The sequence below is a fragment of the Urocitellus parryii genome, chromosome 5 (genome assembly GCF_045843805.1).
Source record: "Urocitellus parryii isolate mUroPar1 chromosome 5, mUroPar1.hap1, whole genome shotgun sequence".
In the NCBI taxonomy this organism is placed as follows: Eukaryota; Metazoa; Chordata; class Mammalia; order Rodentia; family Sciuridae; genus Urocitellus; species Urocitellus parryii.
In genome coordinates this window covers 70,755,438-70,770,586 of record NC_135535.1, presented here as the reverse complement: position 1 = coordinate 70,770,586, position 15,149 = coordinate 70,755,438, and the positions used below count along the sequence as shown (strand labels likewise).

Below are 15,149 nucleotides of genomic sequence, written 5' to 3'. Positions count from 1 at the left end.
GATATAGGTGAATCACCTGGATTAATTTTAATGGATAAATTTAAAAACGGAAGCAGACTGACAAAGCATGGCACTGTCTGGTGGAATTTCTCTGGGACCACTAACTATGTATTCTGGACAAGTCATGAAATATTCTTGTTAGGAAGATAGAAGCAACATTCTTTGGTGCTCATTTGAGTTGTACAAATCAAAAGAGGGACAAGGAATGTGCCTTCTAACCTGAAAAAGTGATAATGATTTCATTATATTTGTAGTTTACCATTACCTTAATGGTTTGGCATTTGCATTCTTGACTTTGAATGTTAACCTATTTAACTCCACAGCAATAGCTCAATGGTAGAGCCAGGAAAAGTTAAGCAACTCCTCCCACAATTTTCCTCATGTGTATTCAAATAAAGAAAAGCTTGCTTCTCCCTCTTCATTCTAGAACAATCACTTTATTGCTATTCATCACTGTTTATATTCAGATAAAGGAATGGAGCTAAGTTACTGAGTGGAAAAAAAATGGGGGCTACCAAACAGGACTGCTTAGACTAGTGCAAACAACTCTGATAAAACAAGCCTGAAAGCATTAATTGAAGAACACCAAATAGTGACTGGCGATTACATGGTTTTATTCATTTCAATATTGGCAAAGTAACTTTGAGCAGTTAGGTTATGTGTTTTATTTTCCGAGAGCTTTGAAAACAATAAATGATTTATCTTCTTAAACAAATTTCACTGAAGAATATAGTTTATTGATTTTTATGTCACTTAAAAGGCAATTGGAATGGGAGAAAATCTTTACCACATGCACCTCAGGTAAAGCATTAATCTCCACGATATATAAATAACTCAAAAAAAACCTAAAACCAAAAAACAAATAACCAAATCATAAATGTGCTGAGGTACTGAACAGACACTTCACAAAAGAAGAAATATAGGGCTGGGGATGTGGCTCAAGCAGTAGCACGCTCGCCTGGCATGCGTGCAGCCCGGGTTCGATCCTCAGCACCACATACAAACAAAGATGTTGTGTCCGCCAAAAACTAAAAAATAAATATTAAAAAAAGAAGAAATATAATCAATCAACAAATATATGAAAATATGTTCAACATCTCTAGAAATGAGAGAAATGCAAATCAAAATTATTCTAAGATTTCATCTTACATCTTATTATATTCTTCATAATTGCCAGTCAGAATGGCAATTATTAAGAATATAAGCAAGAATAAATGTTGACAAAGATGTGGGGACATTGCTGGTGGAAATGCAAACTGGTACAACCACTATGGAAAGGAGTATGGAGATTCCTTAGAAAACTTGGAATGGAACCACCATTTGACCTATCTATCCTGCTCCTCGGTTTATACCCAAAGGACTTAAAATGTTTATAGCTTTTTAACTCATAAAAGTTAAACTATGGAACCAGCCTAACTGTCCTTCAATAGATAAATGGATAAATACAATGTGGTATATATACACAATATTACTCAGCCTTAAAGAAGAATGAAATTATGGCATTTGCTGGTAAATGGATGGAGCTGGAAAATATAATGCTAAGTGAAATAAGCCAATCCCAAAGAACCAAAGAATGAATATTTTCTCTAATATGCAGACGCTAATTCATAACAAGGAGGGATGGGTTGTGGTAGGGAAGAATAGAGGTACTTTGGATTAGGCAGAGGGAGTGAAGGGAGGTGAGGGAATATAGGGGGAAGAAGGATAGTAGAATGAATCGAACATTATTATACTTTGGGCATATATCATTTATAACCAGAAAAATGAGAAGTTATATCCATTTATGTATGATGTGTCAAAGTGCATTCTACTATCATGTATAATTGATTATAACAAATTTTTTAAAAGGCAATTGATCAAAAAAGTCTCAAAGATAGGGTAAGTACAGAGGTCTAAAAAGAGAGCTTTTGTGTTTAAAAGAGTAAGCACCTTGGAAATTAATGTATACTCCAATAAAATTAAGTTCTCATAAGTTATAAAGTACTACTACTATTAACATTAACATAGGAAAATGAGACTTTCTCCTCATGTTACAGAAAAGATAACACATACATACATACATAAAAAATTACTGATATGTGTAACTATTTTGTTTTTCCTACTGTAAGAATATATATAGAAATCTGCACTTTCTAAAAAGTCAGTGATAGTTGTTAAGTATCTGTCTTATGTGAAACTTTTCAGAAGCACATTTTCTAAAATATTCTTAGTGACTTGTTTTAAAATTGTACCTCCTTCCTAAATAATCTCTAACTATATCCATATGAATTAAACACTTATTTCCCTCAGAGGAGGAAAAAGATCTATGCCTGTTTATGGCTTTGTCTTGCTAGCTCTAGCAAAATGCTGAATTCATTAAAATTAGAAGTACAAATCATTTAAATAACAAACAAACATAGTCATAAGCCCTCTATATCCCATGGCATTTATCTGACATATCATCAGATATTACCAGAAAGACAAAATCACATCATCCTTATGACTTTTCACCCACATAAAATGAGTCAACTTAATTGATTTGGCTTTTTCCCCCCAAGAATGCTGTGGTCTGTGCACTGATTAATTTCAGATTTCGATATTTTAGATATGAGGAAAATAGTCAATTCTCCATCAATACCAAAGTCTGCCAGAAACATTATGTATTAATGAATCTCACAATATTTTACCATTTTATTGTGCTTGCATGTTTGCTGGGAAGATTTCAAGAATTAATATGATTTAATAGGCAGCTTACTCTTGGTTATAGAGACAAATGGTAGAATCAAACCTCAAAGTCACCATTTCTGACTAATGCATCCATCACAATGGCCCATTATTTTAATCAGCCTATATCCAATAAAATTGACATCACTTAATGCAAATCTGTCATGTTCACTGGTAATAACATAGAATTATGGGAGGAAAGGATGAAAGTTGAATAGAAAGTATGATTCCAGCTATTGTTGTATTATAATTAGGAAGATCTATATTTAATCTGCTTTCTTCATAGCTCCAAATACCTACTAAGAAAATCATAGAACATCACCATAGCTTCTAGTTATTAAGAGATATCCAAGGAAAACTCAAATTAATTCTCACTAAGGAAATTAGCTAATGACATGTGTTAAAACAATTAATTATATTCAATCCTTCATAGGTTCTCCAAATTTACTTGACTAGGTTCCTACACTTTCATGAAATAGACTGGCTTTAATGTAAAGCCTAATAAAATTAAAAATAAATGAGCTCCTGAGGGAATGAAATCAATGAACTACAAAGCAACTTCCTGATTTTTCTCTGATAATGTCAATCTCAACAACAGCAGTACAGGCTCACTGTGTAGACAAGAGCAATGTATGACAAAGGAGTAAGGTGCACATAAAACCACCTTAAAAGCCACTGGTAATTCTCTCTCCCTCTTCGTCCACCACATTTCTCTTTTTGCCCCCTTCCTTCCCTTCCTCCCTCTATCTTGAATGCATACATTTGAATACACTTGAACTTACACAGCTTTATATACTCTGCAAACTTTATAATAACTCAGTGTTAGTATGTTTCTCCTTTACAAAAAAATATTAAAATAAGAACTCCTTTTAAAAAGGATTAAGGAGAAGGCATTTAAATTATAAGCAACATAGATGAACTGATTTCTTTTACTAATGAATGATCTAGCACCCATTTGAGGATAGCTACAGGAGCGAGCTCATACAATATGAGCTAAAAGGTAGAAAAGCTTCCTTAGTCTGTGAGACATTTTTTTCTGAATTGAGCCCATGCCCATTACCACTGGAAGATTCTAAAATAATGTGGACTTCTGTTATTTAGGCTAATGCAGCAGCATATCCATCCATCTGCTGTTGAAGGTCACTTGTATCATGAATTTCCTTTGTTATTGCAGCCAAGTGTGGACTATTCTTGATCTACTTTGGAGGTACTTATATTAAGCAATGCAATAGGTGAAATGCCTTCCAGTAAGATTCTTACACATCTTTCCTACCACCATCACTATACAGAATAGATTGTTCCAAGAAAGACTTTATCCTACTAAAAAAGAACAACAACATTTCAAAATGGAAAAGCACAAATCAAGCAAAACAGAGAAATTCTAACTATTCCATTATTTCAAAAAGCTACTTAGCTTGCCCATATTAAATCAGTGGGTTAAACATTTATTAATATAAAGTTTTATTTTTTCCAAAGAAAGTATTCATCATAAAATTTATGCTCACATTTGCATTCTTTACAGCATTTGCCATCCACATATGCAGGAGCTGACTTAAGTGGGCAGTCAGGAACTGGACAGATCAAAGTTTCACACTGGATGGTTCCATTCTGAAAAGCAAACAATATTTAAAGAATTTCTAAGTAGGAATTAAATAGTCTCCATGGTTTTTTTGGTCCATTTTTAAAATGTCAAACTCTTCATATAAATACCCTATTTCCTTTATCTTCTTAAACAAATTTAAACATCCAAACACAGTGACCCACAGCAATAAAAGTTGAGTCATAACATATTTGGTGACTGATCCCAATCTTTTGTCAAGCATCTGATCCTAAATGAACTAGAGTCCTAATCTTCTGTAGAGAGTTGGATATGGACACAGGTGATGGGAAGGGCACCACACATCAGGGGGAATAGCAGGCTCAGAGTAGGCTTGGAACACCCAATTATCCCCAGATTACTCACAAAATGAACATCAACAAACCAGGAAATTTCTTGACTAGCTGCTACCATCATGGAAGTCCCAGTCTTAAGAATATTTAATGAATATGTAAGACTGGACAGGCTACCCCTACAAAGAAAGCTAGTATTGACGATTACCACAAGGATGCCCCAAACTGCAGACAGGCCCACAAGGAATTTGATTCCTTAAGGTCATCTGAAGATCTCAAGTGGTTGTCTACTGAGGCTTTCATACTCATTTTATTGACTTCGCTATAACATACCTTGGATTTTACTCAATTAGATTTTTTTGGTGACCATTTAACAAGACTGGGAAGGCTTTACTGGATTTGTAAAGTGTTATAATTTTGGCAGAAATATGCTATTTTACTGAATAAAAATCCGCTCTTTCTCTCTTCATCTCTTACACAGTTATTTCTGAACTACTTTCTTATTTACATGACATTCTACTTTTGAAAAAATGAGATGAACATGGAAAAATTGTTTTAAAGGTTAATTCACATAGATCTTTGATTTCTCTCTAGAAAGACTACTTTTTATCAGATGAGTTCAATGTGAAATTTAAAAGTTCAAAACCAAACTCATTTTGAATTTTTGAATATACTGTTATAAAATATAAATATACTGTTATAAAATAAAATAATAATGCATTAAAATAGTCTACCTTATTTGTGAGCAATTATACCAAAATCATGTTCATTTAAACTCTATAGTTTGTATTCCACTGTATTAGTAAGCTATTAGAGATAATCTTATTTTTTAAACTCCATTATTTGTTTACATTGCTCAATTTGAACATGATATTTAATGCCATTTACAATTTACTTTCACTAAAATGTATTAATAAAACGAAGAGGGTCAAAATCCATGGAAATGCTAATGAGGACTATAAGGGAATCCTTTGAGAATCACCTTAATATGCTAATTTAAATTGCTCTCTTCATGTGTGTATCAATAAACATAAACTTTATAGCATTCCTAAACCATAATCATCTTTACAGACTAGAAAGTGTTTTTAATAATGCAACACAAGGTTTCTTAGATGTGACCAGGTTTTCTGGCACTTTAATGTTGTGTCTTGAGGAAATGGGTCTTGAAATTTTCATGATTACATTGTTTTAATAAATTTTTAAAGAAGTGCGAACATATGAGTTCCCTTCCTCTGAACACAAATGGAAGCCATACCAGGCATGTGCAGTTTTTACAGCCATCTGTCCAGGACTCGAATTCTCGGTAGGTGGTTCCCTTCATGGTGCAAGTCCTCTCACAATAGCACTGATCCAGTCTATTCATTCGCTGTTCAGCTCGAGACAGCTGTGGCACAAAAGAAGGGTTCACATTGTTCACCATCCCAGCAACACAGAAATGCAAAACATTCTGGCAGCCATCTAAGTTTTTTAAGGATCTAGCAATAATGATATTTGTACCCATCATCCACCTAATTATTAACATACTTAAACCTTTAATTTAAAAGAAAGAGGTTTTCCTTCTTTACTTTTTGCGAAAAATTTTTGCCTTTAAAACAAAAAGAACAATTTATAAAACACAAATCAATGTCTAATTCAAAATCATATCACTCAATGCAGAAAAGCATTTTCCATGTTTTTTAAAAAATGTTGCCTCATTAATATGTTCACTCAAGTGAAAAAGTAAATGTAGGAGTTATATCATATAAATAACAAGTCATACACTATACAACACAACCTTCAGGTAATTCATAACTATTGTGCAAAATAAAAAATCCAGTGAAATTGTCAGAAAACCTGATATATGTTTAAGACATTAGTGAATCAACCTATAATTGTAATATAGTGATAGAAAGCATTTGTGAAACCATTTCCTTGACTAAATTATAGTATCCATATTCTTTACACAGTCTTGCTGCTTCTGGCTTATAACAAAAAGCTAAGTAGGAATAACTAATAATAAAAACTTAAACTAAAAATAAATCTTGCTGTGTGATAAGCAAGGGATAAAAGGTAATCTGCTTTATTCCTGATTTACTGAATCATTTGGTATACAGAAGGCTGGGGTCTGAATATTTATAAGCCTTCTCCTTGAGCAAGGATTTAGATTCAATCCTACCAATAGTATGGTATAAGGAATGTTTCAAAGGAGAAAATCAATGGTTATAAAAAGAACTGTTTGAAACCTCAAGGATTTCTTAGTTTCTTCACTATACTTGTGAGTAGCTTTTACCTTGGCGGATGTTTTGGCTAAAATATCCTGCAGCTCCATGATTTTCTGCACAAGTCCATGGAAGTCATTGCAAGTTGGACAGGCTGGAAATACAAACACAACATTGGTCAAATTGTATTTATAAGGGGCTCAATCTGATTAAGCCTATGCTGGCATCCATTAGATGTGAACTCCAATTTCAAACTGACATTCTGGACAAAATTAAGCAAGAAACACACTTTTCATCACATAACACAGTGGAAGGACAAATAGACTTACTGCGATTAAGATCTGGGCACTGAGCAATAAATCCTTGGGGCATGACTAGTAATTGCACATCTTGCATTATACCCTGTGTGTGAAAAACAAAGAAAAAGAAATATTGTTTTCATTTACCAAAATTATGTTCCATAGTCAAGTTCATGAAGAAAACATTAAAGAACGGATTCACCAAAATCCCTGAGTAAAGAGTCTTTTTAAATATATTCCTTCTACTTCATACCAAGGGAAAGAAATTCATCAGGCAAAACAGATTATTATCCATGTAGTCTCTTATTGATAATATTTTTAAAGCCTTAAGATTAAATGTCAAGATATAATTAAGTGGTGATAGGTTGTTTGGAGAAGTTATTTTTAGTTAGCCACAGAAGTAGGTCTTGAAAATGACCTTTAAAAATTAACCTAAAATTCACTTCTGGCTTCAGAAACACTGATATTATTACAAATTTTGAATTAAGTTTAATCATCAAAAAGAACAGAATAGAAAAAGTAAGTCTTTAAGGCAATGCGCATTTGAGCATTTCTCATTTTTCAGTGGGATATTTTAAAACTAATTTCTCAACTCAAAAAGAACAATAGATTTATTAAACAGCTGCAGCAAGATTCAGTGATGAGTCTTTAAGAGTACAGAAAGTTTAACATAAAATGCCAGCTGGAAATGACCCGTTTTACACTGAAGGCTTCATCCCATGCTTATAGGCAAAATTTACATGCATCCTTAGTCATAAAGGTATAATTAGCTTCCAGCTTGCTGAGCTCTTAAAGCAAAGGCCAATGCTAACTCAGAAATTATCTCATCAGACACAATCCAGCTGTCTCTTTTATTCATCACCTCTCTCTTCCTTCATCAACTTTTTTTCCTTTAACTGGTATTTCCTTTATTCCTTTGAAAAATGAATAAAAAAAATAAATGAAAAATTTCCTTTATTTCTAAACAAAATGTCTAATAGCATGGGTAAAAGTTCCAACACGTTATGAAGGCAATTCTGAATGTACCCATAGAGATTTACTATTAAATACTTGTCTGTTTATCTTTCACATGTGTACTCTGATTAATAGCAGGTATCACTATGAATGATAAACATTTTGGACAGAGAAGATAACTCCTGCACAAACTCCTCTATCACTTAAAAGCAGCAATGTTAAAAAAAGGCTTTACATATATTTATACAGTTTATGTACTGCACAAATTCTAATGGAGATAATTCACTGGCTATAATACAGATGATTATCCACAGAGTTGTACACATCATTGATGTGTGAGGACTGTGAAGTCACATCTGGGCTCCCTGGGAAAGACTTTCATAATTCAGTTGAGGAGAAATTTGGACCTCACAGCATGCATCTTCCATACCTTACATGGGACAAGAACATTGATTTTTAGAAATTGTATGCATGGAATCAATTTTCCACATGTGCCACTTATTAGTTGCCTGGGTTTGGGCAACTCACTTAACCTCTCTGAATAGGTTCATGCAGATGTGTATGAGGAAGAAAGGACAATGTATTAACACTAACAAGGGTAGGGATAAGTAGGAATAATATGTCCAAAGCACCAGGCAATAATGTTTAAATAAGTTTTACAACAAATTACCTTTCTAAAAATTATATGCCTTGCTTAGACACAATTTTAAATTTATTTGTACCTCTATCATAAAATCCAAAAGTTATACATATCACCTATCATTCTTTAACAACCAGTCATGAAGCCATTTCTGAGTAGCAGGCACTGTTATAGTCACTGTGAGAAAATGGTTGCACTATGCGCTTGTAGCCAAGCAACTCTCTGGACTTTATTTCTTCATCCTTAAAACACTGAAATTAAATCTTTCTTTTTTTGGCAGGGGGGACCAGGAATTGAACTCAGGGGCACTTGACCACTTGATCTACATCCCCAGCCATATTTTGTATTTTATTTAGAGATAGTGTCTCACTGAGTTGCTTAATGCCTCACTTTTGCTGAGGTTAGCTTTGAAACTCTCAATCCTGATCCTCTTGCCTCAGCCTCCCAAGCCACTGGGATTATAGGCATCTCATACAGCACCTGGCTGAAATTAAATCTTTGATCCTCTCCAATTATGTATTTCTGTGAAGTGGTTCTAAGTACACACTAAAAAAAGATATAAATTATGACTGGTCTCTTTTTGGACAGATTTGTGGACATAATGTATTCTTTTCTTATTTTCTGGAGTATGAGGAGACCATGAATAATGAATGTTAAAAAGCTCCAAATTTTCTAGTTAACATCCTTTAAAAGTATCACCAAAGGTTATATTTCAGTCATAGAGTATTTATCTGTATGTTAACATTTTAGATTTTTATTGGTTTGAATGCTTAATTTTAAGAATGACATGTTAACTGTCCCAACTGCAGCCTGTGATCATCTCTATAATGTTTAAGGATCAAACTCTCTGAGAAGTCATTGTGCCAGTTAAATAAAAGACCAGTGTAAAAGGGGAAAAAAGGAAAATAGAAACAGATACAAATTTTAAAAGTGCACCTATCTTATTTTTGATCCACACCATAAAAAGTGAAACAAGCTTATCCAAACTCATTAGAAAACATTTACAGTTTATGCTCAAACTCTAACCAAAAGATACCTTGAAGTATCCATGTGCATTATTTCTCTGTCCCAACCAAAATGTTGTGCCCAGAGGCAAGTCTGTAGAGGGCTTTTCCACTACTCTTTCATAAATTCTGTAAAAAGAAAAATCAGAGAAGGAACATGAACAGAGAGTCATTTCTTAGAATCTTCGATTTCCTGAAGTGAGAACATTTCACTTACTTATTGCAGTCAATGTGTAAAATCAAATGGGAGGCACTGATGGCTAAAGAGAGCTTATGCCACTTGTCATCAGCCAAAATATAAGGAAACACTTCTGTGTGAGGACGGTGACTGCCTGAGCGGTAATGCAGTCTGACTTCATTCCGATGGCCACTGCTCTCTAGTTCCAGATACCTACAGAGAGAAGAGCCAAAAGGGACACATTAAAAATTAAGTTCAGAAATTATTGAGATAACATCTATCCAGAATAGATATATGTTCCCATTCCTCCCATTAAGCACAATTAGATACTATATATAAAACAAATATAAGAGTTTAACGCACTATGCAATGTACATATGTATTGAAACATCACATGATACCCTATATATATATATAATTTTATGGTTTTATATATCAGTTAAAAGATAAGTTTAAATTTGTTACAGAGTGGGGGAAAAAAGAAGAGACTAAAAGAGAAAAGAGAGAAAACCAGTTAGGGACTTCAGGACCCAAAATCAATATTGTAGTGAGTTCCCTTGGCGTTTTTTGGGGTTTTTTTTTGTTGTTGTTGTTGTTTTCCTACTATATATCAGACTTGGAGCTAAAGAAGCCCACATTTTGGAAATACCAAAGAATGCAGACCAAAATAATCCCCATCAAAATCTTCTCTCTCTATCCAAAGGATAAAAAATTGTTTATATTAAGGTTAGATACTTAAACAATCCAGAAGTTCTTCTGTGGGTGACTGGCTAAACAAATTGTTATATAATAATACAAGGAATATTGTTCAGCAATAAGAAAGAATGGCTAAATAAGGGTTGGGAAGGGGACTGAAGCAGGAAAGTTAGTTTCGTCCTATTGCAATAATCCACTGGAGTGGTGTCTTAGATCAGGGTAGTTGCGGTAGATAAGACATAAATTGTTTCTTGGGCTGGGGTTGTGGCTCAGTGGTAGAACACTTGCCTAGGATATATGAGGCACTGGGTTCAATCCCCAGCACCACATAAATATAAAAACAAATAAAGGTATTGTGTTCATCTATAACTAAAAAATATTTTTTAAAAAGAAATTGTTTCTATGTTACATATATGTGTAAAATTAAGCTGTCAGAATTTGGTGATGTAAAGTGTTGACAAAACAGAACAATCCAGTGGAGACTGGGTTTTTTATTTCAATGAGTTAAACATGAATAAGCAAAAAGTAAGAAATGTGTTTATTGATATGCAGGATATGGGAGGAGCAAGTTTAAGAAAACTGAATCAAGGGGCTGGGGATGTGGCTCAAGCAGTAGCGCGCTCGCCTGGCATGCATGCGGCCCAGGTTCGATCCTCAGCACCACATACAAACAAAGATGTTGTGTCCGCCAAATACTAAAAAATAAATATTAAAAAAAATTAAAAAGAAAAAAAAGAAAACTGAATAAAGATGTAGAGAAAGAGGAACCCATTCATACTGCTGGAAGGTATGAAAATTACTACAGCATTATGGAAAACAGTATGGAGGTGCTTTAAAAATAAAAAATAGAACTATCATATAATCCAGAAATGTCACTACTAATATGTGTGTGTACATATATGTGCATTTATGTGTGTCTATCTCCAAAGAATATAAAATCAGTATGTGGAATAGATATCTAAGACCCCTTCCATGTTCATAGTAACATTATACCACTATTCACAATAGTCAAGAAATGAAAACATGTCCATCAACTGACAAACAGAGAAATTGTGGTAAATACCCAGAACAGAATACTAGTCATCCATTTAAAAAAAAAAAGGAATGAAATCCTTTCATTTGCAACAACATGGATGGAAATGGAGATTATTATGTTAAGTTAAAAATTCCAAGCACAAAAAGAAAAGTGCTGCATGATCTCACTCATAAGTGGAATATAGAAAAGCTGAACTCATAAAGTTCAGAATACAATGATGGTTACCAGAGGCTGGGGAAAGTAGTAGAGTGAGAAACTTTGGCCAATGATTACTAAAATTGCAGTTGGATAGAAGCAAGAACTTCTGAGGTGCCATTGCACAGTGGGGGACTATGGATAACAATAATGTACTACACATTAAAAAAAAAAAAACATTTTAACAAAAAGAAATGGTAAGTATTTGAAGCAACAGACATATTTAGCCTGAATTAAACATCACACAATGTGTACATGTATTGAAATATCACATAGAATCCCATTAATATGGACAATTTCATGTTTTTATATGTTAAAAATAAATTTAATTTAAATTAAAAATAAAATTAAAAATACAATAAACTCAGATATTATGTTTATATTGTGAGTTGTTAATGAACACTGAAGAGGTTACATGAGAAGGGGGAAATACATTTGTAAGTCTGAAATAAAGAGGTTTATAATGAACAAAGCAATGTGAGAGTCACAGGAAATAGATCATATAAATAGCCATAAAGACACAGGGATTGACAGGCAATTAACACAGATAGAATAAGGAACCTGGCCATTTTGAGGAGGAATCAGCAAAGGAAATCAGCAAATTTGGTCAGCAAGATTAGAGGAGAGAAAAGTGAGAGAGGTATCGCAAAGGTTTAGTAATAAAGAGCATGCCTCAAGAAAGCAGGAGTGTGTCAAATGCCACTGACAGATCAAGTAAGATGAAGACTTAATCTGTCGATGTGTGTCTGGTAACCCTAATACTATTTGGGGAAACTTTTAAATGAAAAGTCTGATTGAATAGGTTCAAGAGAGAATGGGCAAAGAGAAATAAAAGAAAATGAAAAGATATTTTAGGAGCAATAGGAAAGTAGATTCTCATAGACATGTATTAAAGGGAGATTTTTACTGTTGTTGAGAAACACTATGTATGTGTGTATGCTGCTGGGGATAATCCTGCAGAAGAAGGAAATTAGTCATAATTGAAAGAAAGAAGAATTTGGAATAAAACAGAAGCCACATAGTAAAACATAGTTAATTACATTTTAACTATATAAAAAAATATAGTTTTCTTAATGGAAAAAATAGTATAAATAAAATTAGACAACAAATGGCATTTTATAAGACAAAATGAAATAGTTAATAGATTAGAGGGTGATGTTCACAATACATGAAGAAGAGCTGTATGTCAGTAAGAAAAAGTAACTCAGTGGATTTACCAAATAAATTATCAAAAGTTAAAAGAATAATAAGGTCTATTATGAATAAGAATGTGGGGAAACAACACTCTGATTCAAGATTTGTTCATAAACTTACAGGAGCATCTTGAAAGGTAATTTGGAAAAGTATTCAATATTAAACAAGAATACTTTTTTAAACTAGCAGTTCCAAATCTAAAAATCTACCCTACTATAATAACAGCACAAATAAGCAATGATGTATTCAGAAGATGCTCATGGAAGATTTATTTAAAATCTTAAATAAAACTCTGAAAAATATAGATTTTAAACCAAAATTAATCAGAAGAGACAAAGAAGATAATTCAATACTGGTTAAGATAATCATCCAACAAGATATAATGATTATAAGTATTTATTCCCCAAAGTCAGTCATCTACTTACTTAAACTCTACTTGATACAAAGACTAAGACCCCAAAATAATAATGTTGGGTGATTTCAATATACCTTTCTCACCAATAGACAGGGCATCCAGATATAAACTAAGTAAAGGCTCTTCAGAACTAAAAAAATAAAGTTTTCTTAATGAAAAATTAATCAATGGACCTAGCAGATATCTAAAGAATATTTCATTCATCAACAAATAAATGTGCTTTACCTTAGCTACACATGGAACCTTCTCCAAAATAGACTATATTTTAGGACACAAAGCAAGTCTTAGTAAATACAAAAAAGAAAAAAGAAAGGAAGGAAAACAAAGATAATTCCCTGTGTATGATCAGATCATAACAGAATGGAGTTAGAAATCAGTTTCAAGATTAAAAAAAAAAAAAAACAGAAATCCCAAATAAGTAATCTAGTGTTACACCTCAAGACCCTAGAAAAGCAAGAAGAAACGAAATGCAAAATCAATAAGAGAAATAGAAGACAGGAAATAGTAAGATCAGAGCCAAAAATTGAGAATAAACAAAAATTACAAACATCGTGTATCAAAGGTTTAGTTCTTTGAAAAGATAAATAGGATTGATAAACCTTTAGCTAAACTAACCAAAAGAAATAGAGAGAAGACTCAAAACAACAAAATCAGATATATCAACACAGATATTTTTGAAATCCAAAGGAAATAACTAGGAACTATTTTAAAATAAATCTTTTTTTATTTGTTATTTTTAGATATACATGATAATAGAGTCCATTTTGACATATTATACATACATGGAGCATAACTTATTAGGATTCCATTCTTATAGTTGTATATAAGGTGGGGTTTCACTGATCATGTATTCAAATATGAGCATAGGAAGTTATATCCGATTCATTCTACTGTCTTTCTTATTCCAATCCCTCCTTCTCTCCCTTCATTCTGCTTTGTCTAATCCAATGAAGGTCTATTCTCCCTGCCCCCGCTTTATTTTGTGTTAGCATCCACATATCATAGAGAACATTCAGGTTTTGGTTAAAATAAAATCTTTAAAAATATTTTTAAATTATTTAAAATCAGAAATTCCAATTATTCATTCATAAAGGAACTATGATACATCTGTATTCTAGAACACTATGTTGCTTTACAAAAAAAAAACAAGATTTTGAAATGTAACAATACAGTGTACTAGTAAATAAAGAAAAAAAGCTCTATATAACCCATTTTGTTTGGCAAAACTTTGTGCACAAAAATCTATTTGGAGAAATAAAAGGTCAAGATGGATAATGCCAAAATGTTAACAACAGTACTTTAGGGAATTTCAAATAAAGGGAAATAATATAAGAAAGCATTACACACATATATGTATATGTCCATGTCAATATGTATGTGTATATATATATATATATATATATATATATATACACAGTAAATGTTTATATATATACACATATTAATGTGTATATATTCATGTGCAGGTATATAGTAAAAATTCTATGTTAAGATATAAAGAAAAAGTAATCGAAAATGTAAATCATATTCAGAAATTATGAAGAATAAATAAAACACCAAATTGTTTGGATTTTATTCAATAGCCACCAACCAAAGAATACTTTTTAAATTTTATTTTCAACTGAAATGACTGTACATATTTATGAAATACAATGTGATAATTCAATCCATACAATGTATAATAAAAATTTTGAGTAATTATCATATCCATATCTCAAACATTTATCATTGGGTGAGAATATTCAAA

General features: G+C 32.5%; 1 protein-coding gene across 2 annotated transcripts in view; it reads right to left on the bottom strand.

The window, feature by feature from the left end:
* Positions 1 to 15,149, bottom strand: part of Nell2 (neural EGFL like 2) — a 367,974-nt gene that overhangs the window by 244,500 nt on the left and 108,325 nt on the right. For both annotated transcript variants that reach the window (XM_026401419.2, XM_026401420.2), the window contains 6 exons: positions 9,906 to 10,079; positions 9,721 to 9,817; positions 7,121 to 7,193; positions 6,863 to 6,945; positions 5,849 to 5,977; positions 4,209 to 4,311 (listed from right to left, as the gene is read on the bottom strand). In XM_026401419.2, coding sequence (XP_026257204.1) covers positions 4,209 to 4,311; positions 5,849 to 5,977; positions 6,863 to 6,945; positions 7,121 to 7,193; positions 9,721 to 9,817; positions 9,906 to 10,079 — 659 coding nt within the window. The remainder of the gene's footprint in view (positions 1 to 4,208; positions 4,312 to 5,848; positions 5,978 to 6,862; positions 6,946 to 7,120; positions 7,194 to 9,720; positions 9,818 to 9,905; positions 10,080 to 15,149) is intronic.